At 53.1% G+C, this 14,476-nt stretch overlaps 1 protein-coding gene across 8 annotated transcripts in view; it reads left to right on the forward strand.

Moving 5' to 3' along the window:
• Window positions 1–12,863, forward strand: part of RHCG (Rh family C glycoprotein) — a 47,465-nt gene extending 34,602 nt beyond the window's left edge. For 6 of the 8 annotated variants that reach the window (XM_050968848.1, XM_050968843.1, XM_050968844.1 and 3 more), the window contains 8 exons: window positions 72–222; window positions 2,024–2,171; window positions 3,368–3,534; window positions 4,471–4,608; window positions 4,698–4,834; window positions 5,475–5,599; window positions 7,409–7,482; window positions 7,903–8,031. In XM_050968848.1, coding sequence (XP_050824805.1) covers window positions 72–222; window positions 2,024–2,171; window positions 3,368–3,534; window positions 4,471–4,608; window positions 4,698–4,834; window positions 5,475–5,599; window positions 7,409–7,482; window positions 7,903–7,971 — 1,009 coding nt within the window. In that variant the 3' untranslated portion in view covers window positions 7,972–8,031. Of the gene's footprint in view, window positions 1–71; window positions 223–2,023; window positions 2,172–3,367; window positions 3,535–4,470; window positions 4,609–4,697; window positions 4,835–5,474; window positions 5,600–7,408; window positions 7,483–7,902; window positions 8,032–8,598 lie in introns of those variants that run through there. The other 2 variants (XM_050968847.1, XM_050968850.1) reach the window with 1 other exon arrangement.
• Window positions 12,864–14,476: the final 1,613 nt, after the last annotated feature.

Genomic DNA, 14,476 nt, shown 5'->3' on the forward strand with positions numbered 1-14,476 from the left:
GGAGTGGTGGAGGGGAAGAATGTCCATTACTAACCTGCAGGTTGTTTTCTCTCCCATCCCCTGCTCCCCAGCCTGATCAATGCAGATTTCTGTGTGGGTTCTGTCTGCATTGCCTTTGGGGCCATCCTGGGCAAAACCAGCCCCGTGCAGCTGCTCATCCTGACGTTGTTTCAAGTCACGCTGTTTGCTGTGAACGAGTACATCCTCGTCAGCCTGCTCCACGTAAGACTCCCCTTGAGTCAGCAAAATCAGCAGCCTCCTGCCCTTCCTCTCTGGCAGTGCAGAGGGGTATCACTGCCGGGTGCGGGGGGATGCAGGTCAGGAGTGAGGTGCAGCAGCAGAGCTGTCTGTACTGTAGGTTATTGTACAGTGCCTGGCTCCAGTCAGGTCCATCAGCTCCTTGTTTGGCTCAACACATGGGGTTAATTCCAGCCACAACAATTTAAGCAGAAATGTGAAAAGATTCCAAATGCATCAATAAGCAAACAGCAGGGGCTAATTCCCCCGCCCTTTGGCTTCTCTCCTACCTTAGTCTGGGAATAGGAAATCTCCCCGGGTTCTGCAAGCAGTGTCCGTGACCTGAGAGCAAGGGATCCTCTCTGGTGGGGTTTCCCTAAGCAACCAGGGAGTCTCCACACAAAGGGCCTGGTGCTCTCTCTGAGTACGTCTACACTGCAGAAAACCCCAGAAGCAGCAAGTCTCAGAGCCTGGGCCAACTGACCCGGACTAACACTTTGGAGCTAAACATAACAGTGTAGACATTCTCATTCAGGCTGGAGCCTGGGCTCTGAAACCCAGCAAAGCCGGGAGCGTCTCTGGAGCCCGGGCTCCAGCCACACCGGGAACATCTACACCGTTATTTTTAGCCCTGGAGTGCAAGCCTGGGTCAGTTGACCTGGACTGAGATCTGCTGCCGCAGGGTTTTTTCTTGCGGTGTAGCCAGACCCTTTATGGCTGCACAGTATTTCCCTCTGGGCGCCTTCACCTGCTGTAATATTCCTTTGGCTGAAGAAAGTCAGAGCACACCATAAAGTGAAGAGCTGTCTGGTAAAGGAGCAGCAGGGCCTCTGGCAGCATACGAGAGATTTTTGCTCTGGTGGAGGAAAAGAGATTTGTTCTGAAAGGGTAACCCATTCACCTCGATCCTAAGTGCAGGTGGGGTCAGACCAGAGCTTCTGCCTGGGGATGGAAGTTCAACCCTTTTCATTTTGGGGAACTGCCGATTATTTCCATCTGCATAGTTGTTCCTCCTGACACCAATGCTGTGGGTAAACTTAGCTAGGGAGAATGCCTTTGGAAAGCTCCCTTCCAGGAGAGTTCATCTCAGCAGCTGCATGTGTGTCTTGAGGCAGAAGAACAGGAGGGAAAACAACACGCTCAAGGGTGGGAGGCAGCAGCAGTGAAGGAAAGGAGGAAAGCCCAAGTAAGAGCTGAGGACAGAGATGACTGGGGTTCATTGTTCACAGTGGCCAGATCCTGATTACTCCCTTCCCCCGAAGTTCTGGGGTGTTTGCACCTGGAGTTCTGAGTCAGCCCCTTATCAGCTGGGAAGTTTGCATCCAGATCTGAGCATTGCCGATGGGTCTGTAGTTCTGGAACTGCTGATCTCTGCTTATGGCCTTTACTGGGAGTTTTGTGGATTTTTAATATTTGTTCTAAAAGCCCTAGGTTTCGAGGGGCAATAAACTCTATTTAAAAGCCCTGTTCTTTGTCTGCCATTTACCTGCCCTCACTGGGACTGCCACCTCGGGGTAGTTCTACTCTGGGGATGCTTTGGAACCCATGTGCCATGAAGTCACATGATGGAGGGGCCAGAAATGCCCCTTTGCCATGATGCCTTCCACAGAGGAGGTTAATTGAAAGGATGTGGCTGAGATGTTCTGCCTGCCAGTCGGAGAGACCAGGATCATTTCTGTTTCCCTCCTGTAGTGATCCAGCATAGGCTGGACGGACAGATGGTCAGTTGATTGGCCAGAATACTCCCAACATGTGAATTTTCCTTTCCTCTGCTCTGTGTCCACAGGTTAAAGATGCTGGTGGATCCATGACCATTCATACGTTTGGAGCCTATTTTGGCCTGACAGTGACCAGAATTCTGTACCGGCCCAACCTGGAACAGAGTAAAGACAAGCAAGGCTCTGTGTACCACTCCGACCTCTTTGCTATGATCGGTGAGTTAACTGCGGACTTGAAGACTTCATGAAAGCTGTGCTAGGTCCCTCCACTTCCCACAGACTGTGTGAAACCAGACTGGAGCCAGTACCCTAGTGGTGAAAAACTGTGTATCCCATTTCCCAATCCTGACACCCCTGAGCTGGCCAATTCCCCCCCTGCCTCAGGGGCCAGATAAGATTAGAATTAGTGCCTTAGAATTGTAAAGCCATGTACTATTTCTAGACACCCCAGAGCCCCCAGTCCCCCTCGCCTGTGGTCCGACTGGAAATGCTGCTGTGAGGTGAGAGGTTCCATGTGCCATCCCAGACACCCCAGAGCCCCCAGTCCCCCCAGCCTGGGGTCTGACTGGAAATGCTGCTGTGAGGTGAGAGGCTCCATGTCCCATTCCCAGACCCCCAGAGCCCCTAGTCCCCCCAGCCTGGGGTCTGACTGGAAATGATGCTGTGAGGTGAGAGGTTCCATGTCCCATTCCCAGACACCCCAGAGCCCCTAGTCCCCCCAGCCTGGGGTCTGACTGGAAATGCTGCTGTGAGGTGAGAGGCTCCATGTCCCATTCCCAGACCCCCAGAGCCCCTAGTCCCCCCAGCCTGGGGTCTGACTGGAAATGCTGCTGTGAGGTGAGAGGTTCCATGTGCCATCCCAGACACCCCAGAGCCCGCAGTCTCCCCAGCCTGGGGTCTGACTGGAAATGCTGCTGTGAGGTGAGAGGCTCCATGTCCCATTCCCAGACACTCCAGAGCCCCCAGTCCCCCAGCCTGGGGTCTGACTGGAAATGCTGCTGTGAGGTGAGAGGTTCCATGTCCCATTCCCAGACCCCCAGAGCCCCTAGTCCCCCAGCCTGGGGTCTGACTGGAAATGCTGCTGTGAAGTGAGAGGTTCCATGTCCCATTCCCAGACACCCCAGAGCCCCCAGTCCCCCCAGCCTGGGGTCCGATTGGAATTTGTGCCCTAGAAATGAAAGGCTCCACATGCTGTTGCAGCTTTGAGATTCTGGCTGGAGTGTTTCGGGAAGAGTTGACGTTGGAGGCAGAGCTGGGAGTTTGGGGCACAGCCGGCTTTAGCCTGCTCTCCATATAACTATCATCTCTTGTGGTTTCTTTTTAACCCCCTTTCCCCTTGCTGCTCCCTGTTTTCCTTCCCCTCCCTCCTACTCCTTTCCCACACTGATCCACCCCTGCCCCTCCTCTCCCAGGTACCCTGTACCTGTGGATGTACTGGCCCAGCTTTAACTCAGCTGTTTCAAACCACGGGGATGCACAGCACCGAGCCGCCATTAACACCTATTGCTCACTGGCCTCCTGTGTCCTCACTACCGTGGCCTTCTCCAGCCTGCTGCAGAAGAAAGGCAAGCTCGACATGGTAAGCACAGGATGGAGATGCCGGCTGTGCCCTCTCCTGGCTCATGGATGATTGAAGGGCCAGGCAGTCTGATTGGAGGTTGCTACCTTTCCTGAGCGTGCACTGGATTTCATGGGGTATGGAAGAGGCAAAGCCTCTGAGGCTAGGAGCTCTGGATACAACAGCAGATTGAGCCATGTTAGTGGGATGAATCATTTGCAAAGCTCTGGCATGAAAACCATGTGTGGTATCCATGCATCAGCAGGCGTGTGGGCATGCTTGGGCAAATAGAGGAGCAGATATGTGTGATCACCTGTGTGCCGGTGGACCCATAGGACAGCAGAGCCATGCAGATACCTGCGCTGCAGAGCCAGTGGGAATGGTCCCATGCCAGTGGGCATGTTTCAGGGTTGAACTGTATGGTGTCATGCAAGCATATGGTGTTAGATGTGTGTGTTTGTGAGGGAGAGGGGCCCATACAGTGATGTGTGTGTCAGAGCAGGGCCCATACGGTGTTTTCTGGGTGTTACATGCGTGTGTATGTGAGAGACAGCAGGCCCCATACAGTGCTGTGCTTATGCCAGCACCGAACTTTGGGCATATCTGTGCAGCAATGTGCATGTGTGTATATGCAGTTTTTTGTTTCCACTACATGAAAATGATACCCCAGCCCATCAGCTGTTGACATTTCGTCTTCATTCTCCTCCCATTCACGTAACTTTTGGTGGTCAAAAATCTCTGGCTTCAGGCAAATCCAGTAATTGGGAATTTGCGATGGGCAGGGAGCCAATCCCAGTGCAAATGAAAATGGGCCCAGATCTTCATTTTTTCTCGGAACATTTTCTCAGCCAGTTCCCCTGCTTTTCTTCTTGGTTGGCTTGAAATGTTGCCACTAATGGGTTTAAAACTCTCTTGTCCCAAAGCCAAAGTGGTAAGACATGAGCGTTATTTGCGCAGGTTCATATCCAGAATGCAACGCTGGCCGGTGGCGTGGCTGTGGGGACCAGCGCAGAGATGATGCTGACTCCATACGGATCCCTCATCGTTGGATTCCTCTGTGGCATTGTGTCCACCGTTGGGTTCGTCTACCTCATGGTAAGCGCTGCTCAAAGGAATTCCAGTCTCTTGCCTCTTAGGAAGAGGAAATAATCTCTCCCTCTCTCTCTCTCCTCCATTCCTTCCAGCCATTCCTGGAGTCCAAGCTGCACATCCAGGACACCTGCGGCATCCACAACCTACATGCCATGCCAGGGCTTATTGGGGGCATTGTGGGGGCTGTCACCGCAGCCACAGCCACTGAAGAGGTGTATGGAAAGGAAGGGTAAGATTGCTTAAATCTCTCCCTTGGCAGTGGGGTGGGTTATGGGCCAGCATGCATGTTGAGGAGAGAGGGAGATGAGAGATGAGTCAGTGGCAGCAGCTGAGTGTCCCTTTACAGATATGCATCCTGAGTGGTGCTGGGCCTGTAGGGCTGAGTCAGGCTTGGAGGATTGCAGCCTCTTCCAGCTGCCCCCTGTTGGGAGCCCCTATAACTCCAAGGCCCACCTTCATTCTGGGTCTTGGAGGACTCTGAGCAGGGCAGTTGGGTTCATGAAGGGGCATCTCTTTATCTCCGTTGCTTCCTTTTCTGAGTCAGACTCCAGGATAAACCGTGAAGGCCTGGAAGCCACCCCAGGCCCAGCACCACTCAGAATGTTTTTGGACCCCTCTAGTGTGCAGCCTGTTGGTCCAGGCTGCTGCTCTGGGGGAGGGGGATGGCTGGAAAAGAAGGAATACAAGCAAAGAGGCTGGGCTATGTTGCTACAATCTCCCCACTCCTCAATGGGAACGTGAGCGTTCAGTGCCAGGGAGATGGTTTGAAGGGGCTGTGAATGCAGCTCCCCTGTCCCCCACAGCATGGACTCCCTAACTCAGAGGAATATTTCTCTGACAACTGGTCTCACCATTTCCCTTCCTCGCAGGCTCATCAGTGCCTTTGACTTCACGGGTGACTACAAGGATCGGACACCCAGTGTCCAAGGGGGGTTCCAGGCAGCTGGCATTTTCGTGTCCCTGGCCATGGCCTTGGCTGGAGGGGCCATTGTGGGTGAGTGGGTGGGGTGCAGGGAACGGAGGAGAAGGCCCAGGTCCAGGCTGTGGTTGTAGAGTGGCCGGCTCAGCCATTCAAATTGCTCAGACCCTGGCTTACAGGAACGGTCCATCTCCTGGGCTAGAAGAACTCTTCTGCTCCCACATGCAGCCCCTGAAATTGAGACGATCCCTAAGGCTTGCAAACATGTAGCATATCAAGGACTATTTTGTTCCCCATTGGCCCTATCACAACAACCCCTTAATACCTCTCCCACCCTAGCATTGCAGGAAGTCCGACCTCCAAAAGTGGCACTTCCGGATGTAATGATGTCATGTGGAAAATACTGATTGGTTGAAACTATGATGTCATTTCCAAAAGTACTGCCCTCTGGAGGTGGGCCTGCCTCACACGGCAGTGCTGCACTGTGCCCTGCTGGTCCCCAGCAGAATGGGCAGATCCTGGCTCTTGCATATAGTCCACCACGAGACACACTGGGATAAGGCAGATCTTTGACAGCCTGGGGCGGGGAATTGCCCAGATGTTCTGCAGCCCCATCTGCCACCCCATCCCCTTTTACCAGGCAGGCCTGGCACGATGAGACTTCAGGGCAAGTTATGAACCAAAAGGGGGGCCGGAAAATAACATCAAGAACCAGGAAGGCTGCAATGAATGGGGAACATAACAATTTTAGGGGATCAGTTCTGTATCTCAAACAGGGCTGAGCATTTCCAGGGAAAACAGGCCCGGGCTTGTGAGGTCCCCAAAGCTTCTGCTTTCAGCTGAACCCCACAAGCCCAGAAGGGGGAGAGGAAATAGACCAGCGAATGCAGAACCCTGAATCTCAGCAGGTTCAGCCTGAGCCCTTGGGCCGGTTTGGAGGTGGCTGTGGATTCATTTGGGGTTGTCTCTCAGTGGGGTTGGGTCCAACTTAGAGGTTCATTTGGGATTGTCTCTGACTGGGTCTGGTTCAGTTTGTGGTTGGGTTGGGTTAGTTGTGCGTCTGGTTTGGTTCAGTGCTGAGCTAGGGGTGAGCTCTAGTTCTAATTTTTTCTGCCTCTGATTGGCTCTTACACTTGCAGTCAGATGCTCTGCATTTCCCCAATTGACCTTTTGCTGCTACCATCCTGTGGGCTGCAGAATTCTAGCCCAAACCTCTCCCACTGCCTCCCAGGGCTGTCAACTTTTTTCAGAGCAGCTCGCTCACAAGCCGTTCCCCATTCTATAGGGTGACTGGATGGGATGAGGAAAATATTGGGACACATTGGGGGTAGGAGGGGAGTCCTCCTGGGGGGAGAAAAAAAACAAACAAAACAAGGAGTGCGAAATATTGGGACAAATTGTGGGACAAATGCCTAAATATCAGGACAGTCCTGATTTTATCGGGATGTCTGGTCACCCTACCATTCTAGGAAGTGCTTTTCTGCTTTCAGCGTCTAACGGATAGTAGGGGAGGAGATGGCCTCTTCTGCAGCTGTTTCCCATAGAGTTGCCCACATTGCTATAATGCACCACATGAGTCACCCTTTAAAATTACCCCCAGCCTGTGAACTCCACTGAATAACACCGAATTCCTTGAAACAAGCCCACCCGGGCCGGCAGGGCAGGGAGAATATGAAGGGCCAGGGCTAGGCACGCTCAAAACTGACCCAACCTCACTTCACCTACAACACTGGGAGGGAATAGTTTCCCTGACCCATCCCTACCCCGGCTGCTCACCCCAGCGGGGCTCATCCCTGGCCCTGGCCGCTTGCCCCTGGCCCTGACACGCTTGTTTCTCACTGATGGCGGCGTTTCCCCTCTCACTCTCTGTTTTGTGGCTTTAAGGTGCTATTTTGAAAATCCCATTCTTGGGGGACCCTGCAGATGAGAACTGCTTTGAGGATGATGTCTACTGGGAGGTGAGCTATAGGGGCTGGACCTCATCACTGTGGCCAGGGCAGGGGGGCTTTGGGGCCTGGTGGCCTGTTTGCATAAAGTGGTGGAGAGGGTGTCACAGTCAGGTGCCCTTCGGCTGATGGGGATTTGGGATTCGGTGTCCATATGGCTGGGGTAATGGGGTTTTGTGACAGGGGCTGGTGAGTGGCAGGGGGAGGTGTTGGGATCCTGTTTGTGGCTTTGGACCTGAGCTATGTGGACTGTTTGGGAGTTGTCGTGTGTCACAAGGTGGCGCTATTGTCCATGACATGGCCGCATCATTGTTTATAGTTTTCCTCCCCATCTGTGTGGCTATGGCACCCTCCACCGGCAGGAAAGCAGGTTCTGTCGATACCTTCATGACAGGGCATTGGGGCCTGATGGAAATTTCGTTGTCTTTGCAGGTGCCTGAGGATGAGGAGAGCGGCCTGTACCACATGCATGACCCCACCCTCAAACCTGTGACTTCCTAACCCACCTGGGTAGGCAGGGCTGAGACGCATGGGGAGGGCAGGCCTTGAGGAGCCCAAGAGCTGGGTGGGCAGAGGGCACCCCTAGAGCACTAGCACCCAGCATTTGGAAGCACTGCATGGACAGGGACTAAAGGATCCCAGTTGCCCTCATGGCAACACACAAGCATAGGGCACTGGCCAGTGCCATGCACACATGGGCTCATCCATCAGGGATCCATGCCAGCATGTTTGCCTCATGGCAGAAATGCTGGGCACCGAGACCTCTTTGGTGTGGGGACGGCAGGACGGGGGTTGGGGAGTGGGTGTATACGGGTGTGCGGTGTGACTGTACTAACTGCCTGTTGTTGGTATCACGGTAAAGGGCAGGATTTCATCAGGAGAAGGGTAAGGAGAGGTGCTGAACGGCACAGCTCCTGTGTCTCAGGCCAGGCCCAGCGTGCTGAAACCTTACCCCAAAGGTGACTGCTCAGGCACTAGCCTAGTCGGGGGGGAGGAGTGCAGGTGCTGGGCAACTGCCAGGGGAATGTGCCAGGTGGCTGGTGGGAGGGAGGGATACTCTCCATCATCCTGCTGTTAAGAGGTCACAGACAGACCTCTGACTTGCCTCTCTCTCTGGGTTTCCTTTAGGTGGCATTTGGACTCCTCCTCAGTCTCTAGCTCCCCAGAGAAACTACTGGTGTATTTCTAGAAAAGGAGGTGCCCTGTGCCAATCCCCAACTGGACACAGACTCTTTGAGAGCTTCCAAAGGCCCCATTTCCTTTCCCACATTCCCCTCCATGGTGGGATAGCCTGGAAGAGGCCCTGTTTACACTAAGCAACACTCTGGAGAACAGCCAGTGAAGCCATATGTCTGTGCACAGGGCCAGAGGTTTGAAACAGACACTGGGGCATCTCCCTTAGCACTGCCACGGGGCAGCAGCAGTGGGAGAGGGCTTAGCACCTATGGGGAGTTGTTTTACTAGGTGCTTGCTGGGTGGGATCTCTCAGGTTTCAAGTTCCCAGATTTTACACTGAAACAATTCAGCTGGCACTGTGCCTAGGCCCAGAGTTAACTGGGCCCCATGACACCTTGGATGCTGGGGATTGTGGAGGGTGAAGTGACAATAATAATGGATCCAATTCGAGGGTAAGAGAAGCCTGTCCTTGCAGCTGGGGGGCGCTGTTACACTTAGAGGAGATAATCATACTTGGCACATATCCAGTGCTTTGCAATCGTTAATAATTAACCCTCCCAACACCCCTGTGAGGTAGGTAAGCATCATTGCCCCCATTTGGCAGATGGGGACCCAGAGGCACAAGGAAAGAAAGTGACTTGCTCCAAGGATTAGAACCCAGGAGTCTGGGTGCCTACCTCTTTCTCAGTTCCTTTGCGATGCTGACTCAAAACAAGTGTTTGCTTTCTTGGCCTGACCACCAGGTCCCTGACTGCTGGAGTTCGGCTGCCCTTCTCTCTCCCGCCTCTTTGCCATTAGCTCTTGCTCCTTGGATGTGTGAATAAAAAGCTCCGTGTTATTCTTTCCAGCGCTGTGCACCGTTGGGTAATGAGCAGTGAGACTCAGGTGGGACTCTGGCCATTGCCCTATTTCCCCCAGTAGCAATACAAAGGGAGCCATTATGGGTGGATGCTGGGATAGAGTCAGATTCACTTGCCACGTGATTGGTTCATGGGAATCTTTCAACCCTCAGTAGAAGGTTTGGGGTGGGGGAGGAGGGCAGGTTGATCCCTGTTTTTGTTGCACAGAGTCCCATGCTACCAGCTTCCTTGAGCAGGCCAACAGCCCCCTTCTGCCACTACAGTGGGGTGGGGAACGGGAATACTGCTGGTGAAAACAAAGGAGAGCGCATCTAAAATCCAAGGACATGGGGTGAGGGGAACCAGTTGGCCTATGGCCCAGCACCATGTTCCTGAAATACATTGCAATCCATCTTTTCCCAGGCACTGAGCCCCCTCCCCTCAACTCCCACTGGAGTCAGGGGAGCTGGGAAGCTCCACACCTCGGGGAATTGGGCCCACATGGTCTGCTTTCAGATTGACTTCAGACACGTGTGTTTTGAATACCAGGGGCTGACAATGCTATTGTGTCTGGGACATATCAGGGCCCAACTGCTTAGAACCGAGCGCTTACATGGGCTCAGATTTCCCAAAGAGCTCAGCTCCCATTTAGGCACCAAAATAAATTTTCCAAATTGCTCAGCATGCGGGGTGCTGGGCCCTTTTGGAAATCTGGCCCTGATGGCAAATGCTGAGCACTTGAAAATCAGTCTTGTACTCCGTAAGCACAACCATCCCAGCTGTGCTCACATTCTCAGCCAGTGTCCATATCAGTGACTGGTTTGAGGTCTGGCTGGACATTTGGGTGCACAGTTATACTCACTGCATGTGAAATCACAATAGCCATGCACACAGATATCACACCTGCATGGTTCTGATGATCTGGGCCTAGGACTGCCTTGTGGATCATTGGTGTCCTGCCTCTGCTTCTCCAAACTGCTGGTGTTTGGGTCCAAATGGTGTTGTACTGGCTACTTGTGGGAAATATTTTTGCTGCACGTTGATCCCTTGTGAAAATGGGTCATTTTGCTCTTCCAGTCTGAGCAGAACTGCTGCCTCTGTTGTCCCAACTCCCATATTCTCCAGGCTACAGTGACTGGGCATCCATCAGTCTCCTGGGGAAGCTGTTTCACTGACTATTAGGAACTTTTCCCTCTTTGTTGGTTTCTGCCATTCCTCCTTGTCTACTCCCTCTCCTGGGACAGATCATTCCCTTCTATCTAGATGGTTATGCTGGGGTGTCCTGATCCGTCAGAGTCCAAGATACAGAATGTGGATCCCTTTCCCATGTTAATAATACCTAGCTCTTGTATATTGCTTTTCATTGGTAGAGCTGGAAGTGCTTTACAAAGGAGGGCAATAGCATTAGCCCCATTTTACAGATGGGGAAACCGAGGCACAGAGTGGGGAAGTGATTTGCCCAAGGTTACTCAACAGAGTCAGGAATAGACCCCAAGTCTCCTGAGTTTCAGTCTAGTGCTCTAGCCACTCAACCTCCTCCCATCCATCAAGGACATAAGGGAAAAACTGGCAATAAGAGAGGAATTTGGAGGCAGTGGAGAAAACCCGTTCTGGAGCCAGTGTATTTCTCAGGGTAATGTATGAGGAACAGAGAGGGAAAAGGAAAGAAAGGCGGAGGGAGGGGTGATTGGATCTCTTCTCTATGTCTCTCTGTAATTCTCACACCTGAGGGGGGGAGGTGAAAGTAGCTATTCACGCCCCCTTGGGATGTGACACCCTCATTTTCCATGCTGGGTAAAGACAAAAACCCTTTATAACATGTTTCTGGAATTTGTCAGCAGCTGCCAGCGGCAGCATGTTAATTAAATGTCGGCAAAGATGGAAGCAAGAGGCCCTGCTCTAATTGGACAGTTTGCTTGGTGGAACTGAAAAACATTGTGACAAAGGAGGAGGCTCTGAAACGCTGTGTTCCCGGGGCGAGGAAACCCAGCGCAAGGAGATGCTCTGGTAGAAATCGGGGTTTGTCTGAGTTTGACCTGAGACGACCCTGCTATTTAAAAAAAAAAAAAAAAAAAAAAAAAAAAAAAAGACTGCCATCCTCTGCAGTAATGGCCCGAAGTCTGCAGCTTGGAGCACTGTGGCAGTATGGGCCAGTACTGGAAGGGAAGAGACATGCTTATGCACAGTGGTGGATTAGCTGAGGGGAGCCCATGACCCTCCAACTGCCCTGTGCGAGGGGCTGGGGTGTCCAAGAGCAGCCCCCAGCCCATGTCCCCACACTGCCCAGCACAGGTGGAAGGCCTGGGGCTCCCCACAGCAGCCAGGCTCCTTGGGCAGCTCTTACCATGGTCCGGCTCTGGCTTCTGGCCTGGCCAGTTGGCTGGGCCTTGGGGAAAGAGGAGGAGCAGGGGGCAGGGCCTCGTGATGAGGAGGGCATGAGGGGCCCAAATGTTCTTTGTGCCCAGGGCCCCAGTAAGTCTTAATCCACCTCTGCTTGGGAAGGGTGGGAAAAACTAAGGGCTGGGCTGTTGTGGGGCAGTTTGGATCTTTAAAAGGGAAGCTCTTCCTGACACCCCCACAGGACCTGAGTCAGAGTCTCCATTGCATGCACCTTACAGCAGTGCAAAGGGAGTGGGAACATGATCAGATCCAAGTGGCAGGGTTTTGTCCTGGTGGACTTGATGGCACAATGTGCAAGGCAGTGAAGACTCAAGCCCTTGTGATGAGGCTGGTAGCAATCAGTGCCACTCCTGGGTCAACTGGAGAGAGGGAGATGAGCTGCCCCTGCCTCTGCAGTTCAGCTGGCTGAATTGGCAGGGATCCTAGCCCCCCACCCTCATGCCTGTAGGGAGCCAGGGACAGACCTTAGGAGCTTCAGTCTTTTGTGCTAATCACTCTATTAATGTGATAAAAAGCCATTCCAGTATTGTGAAGTAGTCCCTTCCCTGCTTAACTAACTTCTCCCCGGGAGCTTGGGGACCTTACTGCATTTTCCATAAGAACGGCCATCTGGGTCAGACCAAAGGTCCATCTAGCCCAGTGTCCTGTCTTCTGACAGTGGCCAATGCCCAGCGCTTCAGAGGGAATGAACAGAACAGGTAATCATCAAGTGATCCATCCCTGGCACACAGATGCTACGGATACTATGCTAATAGCCATTGATGGACCTATCCTCCATAAATTTTTCTAGTTCTTTTTTGAACCTTGGTATAGTTTTGGCCTTCATAACACCCTCGGCAAATAATTTCACAGGTTGACTGTGTGCCGTGTGAATACATACTTCCTTTTGTTTTAAACCTGCTGCCTATTAATTTCATGTGGTGACCCCTAGTTCTTGTGTTATGAGAAGGAGTAAATAAAACTTCCTTATTTACTTTCTCCACACCTGTCATGATTTTGTACACCTGTATTATATCCCTCCTTAGTTGTCTCTTTTTCAAGCCAAAAAGTCCTAGTGTCTTATTAATTTCTCCTAATACGGAAGCTGTTCCATACTCCAAATTATTTTTTTGTCCTTTTCTGTACCTTTTCCAATTCCAATATATATTTTCTGAGATGGGGCAACCACATCTGCACGTGGTATTCAAGATTTCCCTGTGATGCTCTTTGTTTGCAGAGCATTTCACTCAAGCCTGACGAGTTTCATTTTCTATTTTGACTTATGGGGCTTGAGTCTCATTTTCGCTCACCTCCTTTTTATGCAGCCTTGACACCATAATGGGGACCTTCAAGGGGATGGAAATGGCCCCATTAGGAATACCTCTGCCCACTGAGGGCCTTGCTGGCTGGTGTGGAGCAGACGTAAGCACTCCCAGTAGGGCAGTGTTTCCCAAACTTGGGACTCCGCGTGTGTAGGGAAAGCCCCTGGCAGGCTGAGGGATGTACTGGCCACCACTTCCAGCAGCTCCCATTGACCTGGAGCAGCAAACTGCGGCCAGTGAGAGCTGCGATCAGCCAGACCTGCGGATGCGGCAGGTAAACAAACTGGCGCGGCCTGCTAGGGGCTTTCCCTGCACAAGTGGCATCCCAAGTTTGGGAAACACTGCAGTAGAGGATTAGGTCGGGGTATGTCAGGGGCATGGTGAAGTGCTTAAAGTCACTGTCTGGCCCCTGCCCCAAGAGCAGGAAGGGAGTGACTGAGGACTAGGCCTGGGGCATGTCCATGCTCCCATGCTCTAATTCAGTGCTATGGTGTTTGGATTCCTAGGGCTGTAGGGGAAAGATTTAATCCCACTTCCCTCACCCCCAGGAGTGGATTAACCATTAAACACACCATGCGGTTGCACTGGGCCCCCAAAATGTGGCAGCGCAGCAGCACTCAGGCAGGCAGGCCGCCTGCATTCCATGGCTGGTGGGCCCACGGTGCTCCCAGAAGCAACCGGCTGCTGGCACTTTGACTGCCCCTGGCTGCGGGGAGGTGGTTCTGTGTGCTGCGTCTGCCCTGGGCAGTGCACAGAGACCCACTGCCCATCTCCTCCTAAGGGGCATGCAGAGATGTGCCAGCAGCAGTGCAGCAGGGCTAAGGTGCTCTCTTCCTGCTTTGCCTCCCTCCCTCCCTCCCTCCATGCTGCGCCGCTCCTGCAAGCAGCCGGCATTTCCCTTAGGCCCTGGGATGTGTGTGTGTGTCTCTGTGCGTTGCTCCCACCCTGAGCGCCGACTCCGCAGCTCCCATTGGCTGGGAACTGTGACTAATGGGGGCTGCGAGGGCGGCGCCTGTGGGCAGCAGTGCATGGAGACCTCCTCCCCCACCACCTAGGAGGCACTGCCAGAAGAGTGTGCCGGTCACTTTGGGAGCTGCACCGTCCAAGGTAAGCGCTGCCCCCCTGATCCCCGCCCACATCCCAACCCTCGGCCAGAACCCGCACCCTACACCCAACCTTCCTCCCAGAACCCACACCCCTCATCCCCTCCCACACCCCAACCCTCTGCCAGAGCCTGGACCCCTCACCCAAACTTCCTCCCAGACCCTGCACTCCTACCCCTTCCCAACC

This window comes from Gopherus flavomarginatus, chromosome 9 (genome assembly GCF_025201925.1).
Source record: "Gopherus flavomarginatus isolate rGopFla2 chromosome 9, rGopFla2.mat.asm, whole genome shotgun sequence".
NCBI classification, from domain to species: Eukaryota; Metazoa; Chordata; order Testudines; family Testudinidae; genus Gopherus; species Gopherus flavomarginatus.